Source organism: Schistocerca nitens, chromosome 9 (genome assembly GCF_023898315.1).
Source record: "Schistocerca nitens isolate TAMUIC-IGC-003100 chromosome 9, iqSchNite1.1, whole genome shotgun sequence".
Lineage (NCBI taxonomy): Eukaryota > Metazoa > Arthropoda > Insecta > Orthoptera > Acrididae > Schistocerca > Schistocerca nitens.
The window spans coordinates 328115418-328131032 of NC_064622.1; the positions used below are offsets into that span (position 1 = coordinate 328115418).

The following is a 15615-nucleotide window of genomic DNA, read 5'->3' on the forward strand; positions in this document are numbered from 1 at the left end:
ATGGATCCAAGACCAGAGATGGACTTGTACCCAGTTCGGGGAAGCTGGAACCCCAGGGTGCTGCACCTGGAGGAGGCAGCCAATGGATGTGGGCACCTGCAAAGCATGCGAAGACAGACTTTAGGCAGAGGGCGGCAGGATGGGCTATGGTGACAAGGGCCACATTCACAAACTGGTAGCTTTCAGTGGATAGTGAGGGTGCAGCTGATCGAAGTGGCATGCCACCAGGCCATCGGCAGTATTGACATCATAAAGATGGCATCACCAGTGATGGATAACAGTGTGTGATATTCGTTTGGGCTGGTGACCAAACCCTTGTACCCAACTGGCAATCCAGGCATGAAGTGGTGTATGAATCTGACCGTGGCAGGTGTGGCACAGGCCACAGAAGGTGGAGGAGCATGCACGGCTCTTGGCTGTGCAGCAACTCAGCTGGGGTCCCCACTCCCCATAGGCATGAACTGATGGTGCTAAAGAAATGGAGAAGGGTGTCATCCGGTGAACTATCCACAACATACCTTCCCTCATTTGGAACTTGAACATACACACTAGTTGTTCCATCTCACCATTTGATTGAGGGTGGAATGGTGGAGCCATAACATGATGAATGTTGTGACAGGAACAAAACAATTGAAAGGTGTGAGAAATGTACTGGGGCTCATTATAAGAAATTAAGGTACACGGCAACCACTCAGTAGAAAAAAACCCTCAAAAGCATATGAATTGTGATCTCACCACCATTGACGCATACCCAAGAATGTAAGGAAAGTGGGAAAATGCATCCACAACCAAGAGTCAATAGGAATTTAATAAGAGACCCACAAACTTTACAGGAATGCATTCACGTGGCTGACGTGCAGTGGGGCATGGGACAGAGACACCTGGGAGCTGCTTATTGTTGGGCACACTGCTCAAAAGCTGCAACAAAATGGACAACTTTGCCATCAATACCTGGCTGAAAAACATGTCTTTTAGCCAATAGTTTACTGCATGTATCTCCCCAGTGCCTCTGGTAAAGAAGGCATAGAATATCATGCCATATCACGGCAGGAATGATTATTTTGGGAGAGAGGTCTTTCAGGGACAACAGCAAAACACCATCAAAAACAGAGATGACACTGTAAAAAAACAGAGGTGACACTGTAAGAAAAAATAGTTGCACATGGGATCCAACTGACCCAGTGATTTATTTGGCCAGACATTAAACAAACCGAATCACCAGGTGGAGAACCAGTGTGAAGTCAACAGAAGCTACTACGTGCGAGCTTTTAATTGGAAAACCCTCGACTACAGGCTGCATTTTGGAATCAAGATGGAAGCAAAGTAATTTTTCATGATCAAAGTCAAGATCAGGACCCACAGGAAGGCAGACAAGGTGCCTGCATTGGCATGTTTAGACATAGGTTAAAAATGGATTTCTTAATTGCAACAAGACAAGAACAGCACCCTTGCATTATAGGCATTGTGCTACCTTGTCAGGCTAGGAAGTGTAAGGGTTAAACAAGTGAACCATGGGTTTATGGTCAGTGAAAAGGTGAGACTTGGAGGGAAAAAAATCTAGAGAGCATCGATTATGGCAAGAGCCTCTTTTTCCACCTGAGAGTAATGGCTGGGCTGGCATTAGAGATTTAGAGGCAAAAACAACAGGTTGTTCAGAGCCATCAGCTAGGACCACACTAAGACCATATTGTGAGGCATCAGTCACCAAAACTAGGTTCTGGTCTGGAGAGAATGTAGCTAAACAAGGGGCTGAGAGTAGTTTGTATTCAACATTGGAAAAGCATGTTTGCAATCTGGACTCCAGCAAAAAGGTACATTTTTGTGTACCAAGGCATGCAATGGATGGGGCAATGTAGCCACCACTGAAGGGATTTATGGTAGTAGGCTATCTTTCCTAAGAAGTCCTGAAGCTCCTTCGAGGGGTGAGGCATAGATGTAACAGGGGAGGTGTGGTCTGGCAGATGGCAAACCCCATCCCGCAAGACCTTGAACCCCAGATAGACAATAGAAAGTTGAAAAAACTACCCACTCGCATATGAAACATCCATATATGGTGTAGCCTTGCTGCTTGTCTAATATTATGACTACAATTTTGACGTCACCACATGTTTTCCATTCATATTCATTATATTTCAGACATGCGAGCGTGTACTCCAAAATTTTATCTGGCTCTTTAGCCCTATTTGGCATAGGCAACTGGGACAGAAGGAATCACATTCCCATTGCAGAGTAGAATTGCTTTTATACTAGTTTTGGAGGCATCTGTAAAGAGTTTCCATTCCTGTGCACTGGAAGGAAAGTTCTTTCTTTATTCCTGTAAAAAGTTACATTTGTATATCACTTTAGAATATGACGCTCTTTTAACCTAGATACTAGCAGTTCAGCCTTTTCAGCCTTTTTTTTCTTTCTTTTTTTCTCCCAAATCATGGACTAGATCATTTAGGTATGCCTGAGTTAAGAAACATGGGTCTTGATCACTTATATTGCATCACTTCTTTCAGGAGAAGATGTCAAATCCTGACCAACATTTTCTTCTTCGCTATCTGTGTTCAAAACATTAGGTGGTCTTGAAGGCACTGGATCGCTGTCAGAGGGTGGCACTAATCTGATTGCAGAAAGCAAATTTGGGTAAACTATGTGTCTGACTTCCTTCTTGTAAAGCCTAAAACATTTGTGAGACCAAAGAAAGAGTCTGTTACATGATCTTGTTGCTGTCTCCAAGACATGGGTGCTGCAAACAACATGGAATTTTTACCCTTCCAACAACTTGTTAGTTATACAGAACAACTAGCACAAAACATATGTGGTGCCCATCTTTGTCCTGGTGTCCAAGTTCCATTCTGAAGTAATACATGTTGGGCAAAATTTTTTCCTATGCATTTCAAATGTGTACCCCCTGCAGACATAACAGAAAGAGTCTGGATTATCCTGGCACATTTCTTCCTAGATAGAAAAAAATTGTATGAATGTGATATGGTAAAAATAAACACTAAGTTATTTTTAAGTACAAAAGATGATGGGACTTTTCATTTGTGCCAAGAAGGAAAAAAAACATACTTGATATGACAGAGGACTCTGTAAAGTAATAATTGCTTCTCCAAAACTGGAAGCTGTCTGGTTCTGCTTTAGTATGTCAATGATTTTTTTTGTAGAAAAAGGGAAAGATTCCTTTCAGCAAGTTTTGTCAATGCCAACCAGATTAATAGATGCATTTCTGTGGATAGAGAAATACATATTCACATGAGAGAGAAAACATTTTAATTGATCTATCACAAACTCAATTCTCAACCCCTAACAATGATTTGTGCATTACAAAATGTGGCGGAGATCCAGATCAGTGATGCCAACTGCAGGTTCATGATAACGGCAAAGACATAACCTAAAAGCAGCCAACTCATACTTTTGCAATTAAATTACAATTGCTAAATCACTATGTCAGCAATGTTAAATGTATAATTTCTTGTGGTGACGCTAACACTGAAAAAGGCTAAAATTAGCCTAACAAGACAATACCGTGCAGAGATAGATACCAATGTTTGGATATTGAAGTGAGTAGAAGTTGATGTTGCCAACTACCCTTGTTTGGAAACAATATTATTTCTGGAAGTTAAATTATATATATTTTCATATAACTAAAAAACTGTGTCTTGACAAGGAAGTCCTGATTTCAGTTTTAAATTCTTCATGCAAAATTGCTTTACGAACACTTATTTCCAATTTGAAAATTTTCCTTTGTAGAACAGTGAAACCCAGCAACCAACCAACACAGGTACAACTAATTCCTTTGGAAAGTTTAACACACTGTAGAAAAACAAGCATATAGAGGACAGAGAACAACGTATCATTGTGTTTCCACTGTGGGTGTCCTGGACACATTATATGCTATTGCAGAGGAAGAAGGCAATTTTTGACAACCGCCACACTGTCAGACATTCAATTAATGCCAGTCAACTGCAGATGATTATAGTTGATCTGTGGGACTAAGCCCATTGCTGTACATTGGATGGGGCTGCTTCCAGAATCTGTCAAAGTCTTTCCTTGTCCTATACAGAGGTGCCAGCTGTTCTCCTAGCTGCCAAATTCAGGAGAACTAAGCAAAGTGACCCTCTGTGGAGGTGTGACTGACAAACATGCAAATCCTCCATGGGCAACAGTCACCAAGATGTCAGAAAATCTCATTGATATCATCAACAGCCAGGGACCGATGACCGTCGCAGTCTGGTCCCTTTAATCCCCCAAACCAACCAACCAATCATCAACAGCCAACCTGTCTGGGTGCTTGTTGACTCTGTGGCTTCCTTCTGTGTAATGTCAGATGCTTATTGTCATCTGCTGAAGAAGGGTATATTTATAATATGAAAGTGATTGCGCTGAAAGCCACACATGGAAAATACATTCAGATAAAAGAAATATGAATAACTACCAATACCAGAGCACATCCCTTCAAATTTGTCATTTGAGCAAAATGTAATAATTTTGTTTTCTTGGATGGGACTTCTTACAAGCTTCTCATGCAGTCATAGACTGTGGAAGATCAGAGCTACAGACTAATGGAACTATTACAATGAGTACACTTAACAAAGATTGCTCTGGACAGTTTGTGTTATTGAAGTTGTTGTTTTTCCACCATCATCAGTGTTATGAGCTCCAGTCATCAGTTGAGATGCTCACTTAAACTGTGAAGCTTTAGTTAGTTGCAATAATCTGTTAAGGATCACAAAAGAAATCTAAATCCCCATGACAATCATGAGCACTGTAGGTGGTCAAGGAGAACTTTGTGTCACTAATTGTCACAAGTAGCTGCAACTCACCTCTAAAGGTATGTTCATAGGAACAGCTGAACCAGTCCAAAAAGCGGAGATTAGTACCAACAATGAAGAATCGTGCTTCTCTATCCCTGTGGACAATGCAATGGAGGAAGCTACTATTGAGCTACCAGCGGGATCTGATCTGATCGAGAAATAATGCTGGCAAGAGATAGCCATTTTGCAACAGTTTTCATATGCTTTCACACTGAGGTGGAGAAAAGATAGACCAAGGAGCCAATTGTAAAACACACATCATCCACCAAGGTGAATAACACATAGTACATGAGGCACTGGAGAAGATACTGTAGGATGACATTATTGAATCTTCTGAAAGTTCTTTCTCCAGCAGTCCTTGTGAAAAAACAGTAGGCACAAGACATTACTACATCAAGTATCGATGAGTGAACAAAATCCTGAAGAAAAATGTCTATCCATTGCCATGCATTGAGGCCACCTTCGATTGCTTGAAAGAGAGAAAGTATTTCTCAGCTATGGACATGAAGAGAGGCTGCTAGCAAATCAAGGTTGACAAGACTGAGTGGGAAATGACTAGCTTCATAACTCCCGACACTGTATGGTGGACAACCTGTTGGGCATCTTAAATAGATAACATGTCTCTGTGACATTGAAGTTTTGTGTGTGTGTGTGTGTGTGTGTGTGTGTGTGTGTGTGTGTGTGTGTGTGTGATCATCTATGCTGAACTACAACTTTGTTGAAATGTGTTCAGACTTCAGGCATCCTCCTGAGTCCAAAATTTAATAAAAGTTCCTCTTCCCCATCCAAGAAATATCATTCAGTGGCATTATTTAATGAATGCCAGTGGAGTCTCTCCTGATTCATAAAAATTAGAGTAGTTACAAACTCCTCAGGAAATACACAAGGTAAGATATTTTCTTGGAATATGTTCACACTACTGGTGATTTATAAAGGACTTATGTTCTAAGGCTTGTCCCTTGCGAGAATTACTGCAACGAGAAATGCAGTAGGATCTGCAGCGAATTGACGCATGGTACAGGGAATGGCAATTGAATCTCAATGTAGACAAGTGTAATGTGCTGCGAATACATAGAAAGATAGATCCCTTATCATTTAGCTACAAAATAGCAGGTCAGCAACTGGAAGCAGTTAATTCCATGAATTATCTGGGAGTACGCATTAGGAGTGATTTAAAATGGAATGATCATATAAAGTTGATCATCAGTAAAGCAGATGCCAGACTGAGATTCATTGGAAGAATCCTAAGGAAATGCAATTTGAAAACAAAAGAAGTAGGTTACAGTACGCTTGTTCGCCCACTGCTTGAATACTGATCAGCAGTGTGGGATTCGTACCAGATAGGGTTGATAGAAGAGATAGAGAAGATCCAACGGAGAGCAGCGCACTTCATTACAGGATCATTTAGTAATCGCGAAAGCGTTATGGATATGATAGATAAACTCCAGTGGAAGACTCTGCAGGAGAGACGCTCAGTAGCTCGGTACGGGCTTCTGTTGAAGTTTCGAGAACATACCTTCACCGAGGAGTCAAGCAGTATATTGCTCTCTCCTACATATATCTCGCAAAGAGACCATGAGGTTAAAATCAGAGAGATTAGAGCCCACACAGAAGCATACCGACAATCCTTCTTTCCACAAACAATACGAGACTGTAATAGAAGGGAGAACTGATAGAGGTACTCAAGGTACCCTCCGCCACACACCGTCAGGTGGCTTGCGGAGTATGGATGTAGTTGTAGATGTAGAGGTACCAAATTTTCCTGGAACTTGGTGCAAAAAAGATTTTTTATTGTCTTTAAGGAGGTGCTGATGTCATCTCTGTTGTTAGTGTTCTGTGATGGGTATGCTGGGACAGGACATAGCCATCGTGGGATAATTAAAGTCTGAGTGCAATTCAGGAAGGTGCCTCCAGAGAACTCTTCAAGTCCAAGATGAACTACTCTGCAACTGAGAAAGTGTGTCTTGAGCCATCAACAAGTTTTGGCCATATTTATTTCGCAAATCATTCACCACTGTCATGGACCTTGATTCTCTATGCTGTCTTATTAACCTGAAGGCTCAGTGGGGTGAACTGGTGAGATGGGCACTGAGGCGTCAGGAATACAATGTCATAGTGGAATACAAAAGTGGACTTAAATGCAAAGATGTCAAAAGCATTTCAAGGAATCTTTTGGTGTAACACAGCAACATGGATGAAATCTCAGCATCACAGCATTAAATTATATTTCTACTGAATGGAGGAAAGATCATATGAGATGAACTATAATCTTAGGGGGCAGAAAGGGTTGCTCAGCATCCCAACTATCCTGAAGTTTCCCCACAATGCTCCAACATCTGGACACCAGGAATTCATGAAGACTCTAGACAGAATCATATGCAGGCATCACTGACCAGTCCATTACATACTGTGTTAGCCACTTTAAGGGATGCCAATGATGGAAACGCAAGGCAATTACACCCAGGGTATTTCATACCATGCCTGCCTGCAGTAAGTCCACCAAATTGGAATTGACCTCTTTGGGAGGTTCACAAATTCAACAGATGGAGATTGATGGGTAGTAGTCTTCACTGACTGTCACCCACTATATTGTTACCCAAGCTACACTGGCTGCCAAAGCCCAGAAAATTGTAAGTTTCTTGTAGAAGACATCATTTGAAAGCATGCTGCAGCCCATGAGATGATCTCTGATCATGGAAAAGATTTCCAGTTGAGATTTGTATCAGAGGTAATTTCTTTTGTGACTTCATCCACATGATGACAACTGCCTACCACCCACAGATGAAAGACCCCACAGTGTGCTTTAGTAAGACATTGGCAAATACACTTTTGATGTACGCTGATGTTGAACGGAAAGTTTGGGATACTTTATTGCCCATTGTGGCATTTATGTACAAGGCAGCAAAGCAGGACATTACAGGTTTCACTTCATCTTTTTTGCTCTGCAGTCATGAGGCAAAAATGACAATGAAATGCAACAAGCGAAAATGAGTAAATTACTCTTACTGTCATTCTCTTTATATTGCTCAAAATATGAAATTAAAAGAATTTAAATTTCGCTATTTAAAAAAATCTGAAATAGTTAACTGTTTTTATCTCTGTGTAAGAGCAGTGAGCTCTACCAGTCTCTCCACAGTATACAAAGCATCAAATGCTTAATCATCACCTGACACTCTACCAATATCCTGCCTCAAAATGTTAATAGCCTCCATAGCTTCTCTAGTGCTTGGCACTACTGGTTCTTGGTCATCACCTTCATCATCCTATCCACAATTAACTCTCTCTTCCCTTCTTCAGAAGACTTGGTACTGATGCTATCTACTGTTGGCACTTCTGGAGTGATGACTGAAGCATAAACACCAGTATACTCTTAAAACATAAACAATATGCCTATCACAGAAAAATCGGTAGACTCAGACAAATCTTCTTCTTGTGGTTTCTGTGCATTTTCTGTGAACTTAAATCCTGCTTTCATGAAGCAGTTATAAATAGTTAAAGAAATCACATCCATGCTTTGGCTACATAATGCATAGCATCCGGAAGTGATATGGTCATACATCTTGTGTCCATGCCATAATTGTGCATAAATACAGCCTTCTAGACAAGCAGTTTTATATATTTCAATTTGAATGAATGGATAATTCCCAGATCTAACAGATAAAGCTGACTTGTACAATTAAGAGACAGGAACACTAACTAAACTCAACTATAGATCATCAGGGTGTGCTGTCATCGGTCAAGTAACAGCATTATTTTCCTATTATTTACCCACATTTTAGCATCCAGTGCATGCGTGGTGAATGAGGAGATGGAATTGGTCATCCATCCACTGCTGTTGGATTCAAAATTAGTGGGTAGACTTCTCACATTTTTAAGGTATCTTCACTTTTTAAATTAGCCAATTACCAAAGGAGGTAATTTTTCTGACCCATTACCATTGGCTGTAAGTAAAACGGTTATATCCTGCTTGCTCAGTTTCCCATCATGGCATTTCTCACCTTTAAAACATAAGGTCTTACTTGGTAATACATTAGCAGTTTCATCAACATTAAAAATATTTTTTGGATCATAATCTTTAAAAATATCTTGCAGTCCATTTATCCATTGATTCACAGTTCCACTGTCAAGACTTATGCTTTCACCACACAGTTGGTTGTAAACACTGTTATGATGAGTTTTAAATCAGTTGATCCAACCATTTGATGCTGTGAATTTGGTGATCCTCATTTTTATAGCAAACTGAAGCGCCTTTTCCCTCAATCTGTTGCAAACAAGTGGAATTCCCGATATTCTCATCCTAACAAACCACTCTGAAATGAGTTTATCCAAACACTCACATGCTGATGGCCAAATGCCACTGATTCACGTTACTACAGAAAATGACTTTTACACTAGTGTTTGTTTCCTTATTATTATCAGTATGGTACTGTTTTTTTGGGATTATTGTCAAGATTGCAGTTCCTTTGTTGCATTCAAAGAATATAAGTTTTGCTGACTGCTGTTAGTGAAGTTTAATCCGAGTGCACATTTAGTTTCAGAATTCTTAATTAAATATGCAGTAATCATTTTATTTTTGAGTGACAAGAAGACTTCTTGCATAGTTCTTTTGGTGACATGTTGGCATGATTCAGAATATCTTCTGTTGACTGCCTTCTGTTTTCAGTTGTGGCAACTGACAGTAATAACTCTAACAGCAACCTTCATTCTTCTCATTGTGTTGTGTTACAACAGAATTAATTTAATTTTGCAATCATTTACACAGACAAACACAACTTTTGAAGATGGCTGTTTCTATGATGGGCTTTCACAAATCATTGTTACTTCTGCAGGAAATACATTAATCCATACTAGGTGTGCAGTCTTTGGTTGGTATGACCTAATGTCAGATGTAAACATTCCTCTTCGAGGTGCTCCATAACATGATGACAGTTTCTGCTCTCTTCTCATCAAGGATGTCTCTGACTTGAGTGATGTGTGTTTGTGTGTGTTAGCACTCAGCCACTGCCTTAAGGATAATCACAAAGACAGTGGCTGAGTGCTGACACACAGGTTTCCCTCTTCATTCCGATCATGTCCAATGGTGTAAATAAAACATGGGAGCAAAAGTCTTTCATGAAACCACATTAAAAATATATTTGTGTTCTAATGTAAGACTATTGATAACCATTATAAAATTATGGTACAGAATATTTGCAACAAAATTTTGGTTAAAACATTAATGTCAAAAGGGAACAATGTTAAAGATAAACGGGGAACAATAAGCACAAAATCTACGGCCTGTTACTGAGAAGGTCACTCAGTTCAGGGATGCCCTGGGTGACAAATAGGACAAAAATTGTTGTGGTGTCACAGAGCATCTTGAGGAGGAATGTTTATATCTGACATCAGGTGGTAACAACCTAAGATGTGCGCCTACTACAGATTCGTGTATTTCACATGGAAGTAACAATGATTCATGAAAGCCCATTATAGAGACAGCCATCTTCAAAGGTGGTGTTTATTTGTACAAACAATGTGAAATTAAATTAAAGCTGTTGTAACACAAGACAATGAGTAGAAAGAATGTTGCTACTAGTCACTGTCATCATATCGTGGTTGTCATTAAGGTACTGCCTCAGCATACTTTCCAAACACTGGGAACCTATAATACAGGCAGCTGTGACACAATAAGCTGTCAATGAAAATCTTGCTTACCCCATTAATGCTACATTACATGATCAGTAACTTCGCATATAGTCTGTGTTTTATGTTTTGTTTCAAGGCTGACTTTGAGCAAGAATACAATGTACCTCTTGCAGAAATCTGTATGAAAATCAATGTTAAAGGTTGTGAAAACATCTAAGAAAATTTAAAATGTTGTAACCCAGAATTGATAATGATGGGGAATCATTGTATTGAGAGAACTAGACTTCTTTTGGGACTGACACAAAGGAACATAAAAAGTGAGAAAACGTAAAATGCAGGAATGTAAAAACAGGGTTTTACTGTGGATACCCATTGTTCCATAGAAAATCCAGTGTGGTGATGTAGACATTAGCCTAGCAATGAGAGATAAACAGCAGCTCTTGAAAAAACAGCTTTGCTGATAATTTCACTATTTTAATCTTATCATGAATGAACATCACTAGCTTTCAGGAGTTCAATTATAGTTAATTACAATTCTAACAATAGAAACTCCAGCTTGGAGTACCAACAATATAAGATAAAGGGTAGATTGCTACTCACCATAAAGATGACACATTGAGCTACAGACAGACTGAACGAAAAGACTGTTACGCATTTACCATTCAGCTAAAGCCTTCTTGAGAAATGTAAACACACACATATTCATTCACACAGGCAGGTACACCTCATGCACACATGACTGCCATCTCCAATCCCAGGTGTCGGAGATGGCGGTCATATGTGGGTGAGGTGTGCTTGCTTGTGTGAATGAATGTATGTGTGTGTTTCCTTTTCTGAAGAAGGCTTTGGCCAAAAGTGAAATGTATGGCAGTCTTTTTGTTGTGCCTCTGCAACTCAAGATGTCATCTTTATGGTGAGTAGCAATCTATCCTTTTCATTATATTGTTAATTGCAATTCTGTTTTTGACAGCTACATCACTTAAATAGTTCCATTTTCCTGAAAAGTCACCTTCAGTGTAAGATCTATGGGATAAAGGATGAATGAATGAATGAAGCAAAGAAATTTATAGAAGTGGTGTTACAAACAATATTTATTGTAAATAAGGCACCTTTCATATATAATAACTGTTTACATATTGGCTGGTGGCTTTTATCTTGGGATGTTTGACCGACATTTGTTTAATGATGTTTCAGATGTTTTGCCAGCAGAATTGACTGGTATTGTCAAATAGTCACCCTCAATTAGTGATGAAAGTCATTAGGAACATGGAAAATTACCTGCAATTATATTTACACCTGCCTGCAAGTGACAATATTTATCTACTGCTAATGGTGACAGATCTGCATTTCACTCCTTTTCACATATTTGGGATTCATAAGGATGAAATGATGTTTACTGCTGAAAATCAATTGTATCAAAGTTTAGAGACTGTTCAACAAGAATGTCTGGTTTTTGTATAGGACTTTAAAAGCATTTTCAACATTTGGAAGTGTTACATTTCTATGGTTAATATTGAGTTTCTACACAGAAGAGTACAGAACAAAGATATAACCCACTCAACAAAGTACATGCAGTATCTTCCATTGGCATTTGTACTGTACTATTGGTTTAATTTCTCATGCTTCATAGTCATTTATCATACTGTTAAAGCTTCATTTGCAGTTTTCATGTACTTCAGAGTACTAGTTCAAGTTATTGAACAAAAACAAAAAACTGGTGTACATGACTTGTCAGTTTAGATTCAGATTCATGGTTCCTGTTCTGGTAGTATAAATACTGTCCTTTACCAAGGTTGGATTAAACTGTTACTATACTCTCATTCAGTAAACTGTTAAATTCATTCAAAGGTAGAATGCAGTGCATTTAATTGCTATGCACTCATTCATATATTTGATCTGTTTGCATAATGTCTGTGGTATAGGTGTTTACTGGAGGAAACAGGAAACAAGAAGAAGCAAATTTATTTTGCTTTGTTAGTCACTGCATTGTCTTCTTTGTATACGATGGTGTACTTTATAATCACTAACTGAAACAAAACTAGTTTTCTAAAACAGACCTCCAGCAATGGAAAATGAGCCTTGACAGTGCCAACATGACAACAACACGTCTGTTGTTCAGTATCATCCATCTGTATATTTGCATAACTATCAAGTGCACAGCCATAGATGAAAATGAGATTAAGCATGTAACTGAAAAAAATAGCTTTCTTGTAACTATCGTACATTTGTCATATAGCTCTGTTACTGGAAAGTGTTAAATATCAGGCTTCAGCATACGAGGATAGTCTTCCTCAATATTTTGGTTCACTGAAATACTACATATGAATACTGTGTATAGAGGAAGTCCACCCACATAGATGATTACTTAAATATCTCTGCCACAACTATTTGGCACCAAAGTGAACAGTTTTGAAGACACTGCTCCATAAACCTGCCAAGTGAGGTAAATATTTTACAAAATACATTGTAGAAAAGTAGATATGTTATGAATACATGAGACTTCAATAATTTTATCCTTCTGAAGCCATGGTGGCAGAGGACTGTAGGAATTATTTATTACATGTTAGAAGGAAAACTATGTTTGCAGAAAATTGGAAAAAAATGTATTTTTTTAAAACTGTAAGTAAACAGTGGATCTATTGCAGGGATAACAATTTCTGATTGAAAATTTTAATGTCAGTTCACATCTTTAAGTGTTAGTGAAAAGTAAGCTTCAGGAATAAAACAGAATATATGACATAAAGCCCATGCGAAATGATAGAAAGACAAGGACTGAAGAAAGGGAAATTAAATAGTGCAATGTGGGATATGACTTACAATGAATTTGAGCAAAGTAAACAAGTAAAATTATGAAAAAGGAATTACTGAATGATACCAACAAATAAATAAATCAGTATGAAAATGTGAAGAGAAATTTGTCACTTGATCCCATTAATGCTTTGTACATAATGAACCAGTCTTCATTCTATGCAATTTAGGCTTCCTTTTGTAAACTTTAAAGACTATTTCACATCTGCTATCTCCTCTAAGATTACTGTAGAAAGAACAACAGTCAGTACTTGCATAAGAGAGTTTCCATGTAAGTTTTCCAAATTTTATTGATCAGAATATGTGACATTAAAGTGTATTAATGATATGAGATATAAATCATAAATAAGAGGAACTGAAAAAAAAAGTACTTTGGAAACAAAATGGAAGAACCATCACATTAACTTTCATGAAGAATATTCTGTAGTTTTCCACCAATTGGTGAAGCATTTATGTGATTTTGTTTCTATAAAGCATGACAAAACTTATTTGGAGAATACAACTTAAAAATCAATTAATCATGTAAAATTGATAAGAAAGAGTTTTTTATGAAGACTGGTACAATAAAACAAGGTTATAAAAATTTACAGAGCCATAATAAAGGAATAATGAATAACAATAAATCAACATTCATTTGGTGAAATACTTGTGTCATCTTCAAACTTACTGTCCATGTTCAACTGAACTGACATCTTAACACAGTGGTAAATGCTCAAATAACTATGAAGAAATAGACAGTGGAATTATAAAATTGACTTCTCTTGTTTCTAGGTCACTGAAAAACTGGTGGAGAAAACGGTCAGCCAGGAAAGGTGCTGTTCAATTAACATCTCCCTGGGTAAGGGATTATACACTTGTACCTTTTGATTCACTTACACTCTTCAGGGAGTATTTGGAAATGGGTAAGGTTCCTAAAATTCCTAAATAAAATAAATCACCAAAAAAATCAATTTTTGACAGTATAATGTGATTGGATACATAAAAGTTCTCCTCACCAAGTGGTGGCAGGAGAACACACATATATATTAAAAAAAGTGTTTTACATATGCAAGCTTTTGGAGCAGTATCTTTTTCTTCTGGCTTAAGGGTTGAAGGGAAAGGAAGAGGGGTGAAAGAAAATGACTGTAGAGGTTCAGGAAAAGGGATAGAGTTTAGAAAAGTCACCCAAAACCCCAGGTCAGGGAAAACTTACTAGATGGAATGAGACAAATAGACTGATTGTTGGGGACTGCACTGGATTGGATTTGAAAATCTGAAAGCTTAAAGATGGAAGACGGGGTAATATGCAAGACAGAGATTACTGCTAAAATATTGTGCACAAGTTAATAAGAGTGAAAAGCTAAGTGCATTTTGGGAGGGGAATGGTGAAAAATAGACAAGTCAGAAAATGAAAGATGCTGAAAGCTAAAGTGGAGTTAAGAAAGTAGTAGTTACTGTGGAGAACAGCTGAGATGGAAGAAATTAACGTAAATTAAGGCCATGTGGTTGGTGAGAACCAAAGACATGTTGCAGCATTTGTTCCAACCTACTGGTATTTGGGGGAAGAATGCAGATGGCACCTGTGGTGAAACGGGCATCGAGATTACAACTGTCATGTTGCAGAGCATGCTCTGCAACAGGATATTATGCCCATTCATCTTAACTGATAACTTGGTGGTAGTCATGCTAATGTAAAAGGCCACTCAGTGTTTACATAAACTGATGGTATATGAGATGTGTTGTTTCACAGGTGGCTCTCCCTTTGATAGTATATGTTTTGCCAGTTACTGGGCTGGTGTAGGTGGTGGTAGGAGGGTGCATGGGGCAAGTCTTGCAGTGGGGACTGTCACAGGGTATGAGCCATAGAGTATGGAGGTTAGTGCAGAAGGAGCATAGGGCCTGACAAGGATATTGTGGAGATTGAGAGGACAATAAAAAGCTATTCTGGGTGTGGTGGGCAAAATCTCAGGCAGGATGGACCTCCTTTGAGAGCAAGACCTTAGGAAGTCATAGCCTTGTCAAAGTAGTTGATTAATACATTTAAGACCAAGATAATACTGAGTGACAAGTGGCATGCTCTGAAGTTGTTTTTTGGAGGCATTGGCAGTACCAGGATTGGATGTGATGGCCCAGGAAATCTATTTTTGAACTAAGTTGGTGAGGTAATTACATCCAACTTAGTTCCAAAACAGATTTCCCAGGCCATCACATCCTATCTTGGTACCACTTATGCCTTCAAAAAACAACTTCAGAGCACACCACTTGTCACTCAGTATTATCTTGGTCTTATTGTATTAATCAGCTACATCGACAAAGCCATGACTTCCTAGAGTCTTGCTTTGAAATGAGGTCCATCCCATCTGAGATTTTGTCCACAACACCTATAATAGCTTTCCATTGC

At 38.6% G+C, this 15615-nt stretch overlaps 1 protein-coding gene across 2 annotated transcripts in view; it reads left to right on the forward strand.

The window, feature by feature from the left end:
- Window positions 1-15615, forward strand: part of LOC126203809 (anoctamin-5-like) — a 288957-nt gene that overhangs the window by 199301 nt on the left and 74041 nt on the right. For both annotated transcript variants that reach the window (XM_049938177.1, XM_049938176.1), the window contains exon 13: window positions 14007-14137. In XM_049938177.1, the coding sequence (XP_049794134.1) occupies window positions 14007-14137 (131 nt within the window). The remainder of the gene's footprint in view (window positions 1-14006; window positions 14138-15615) is intronic.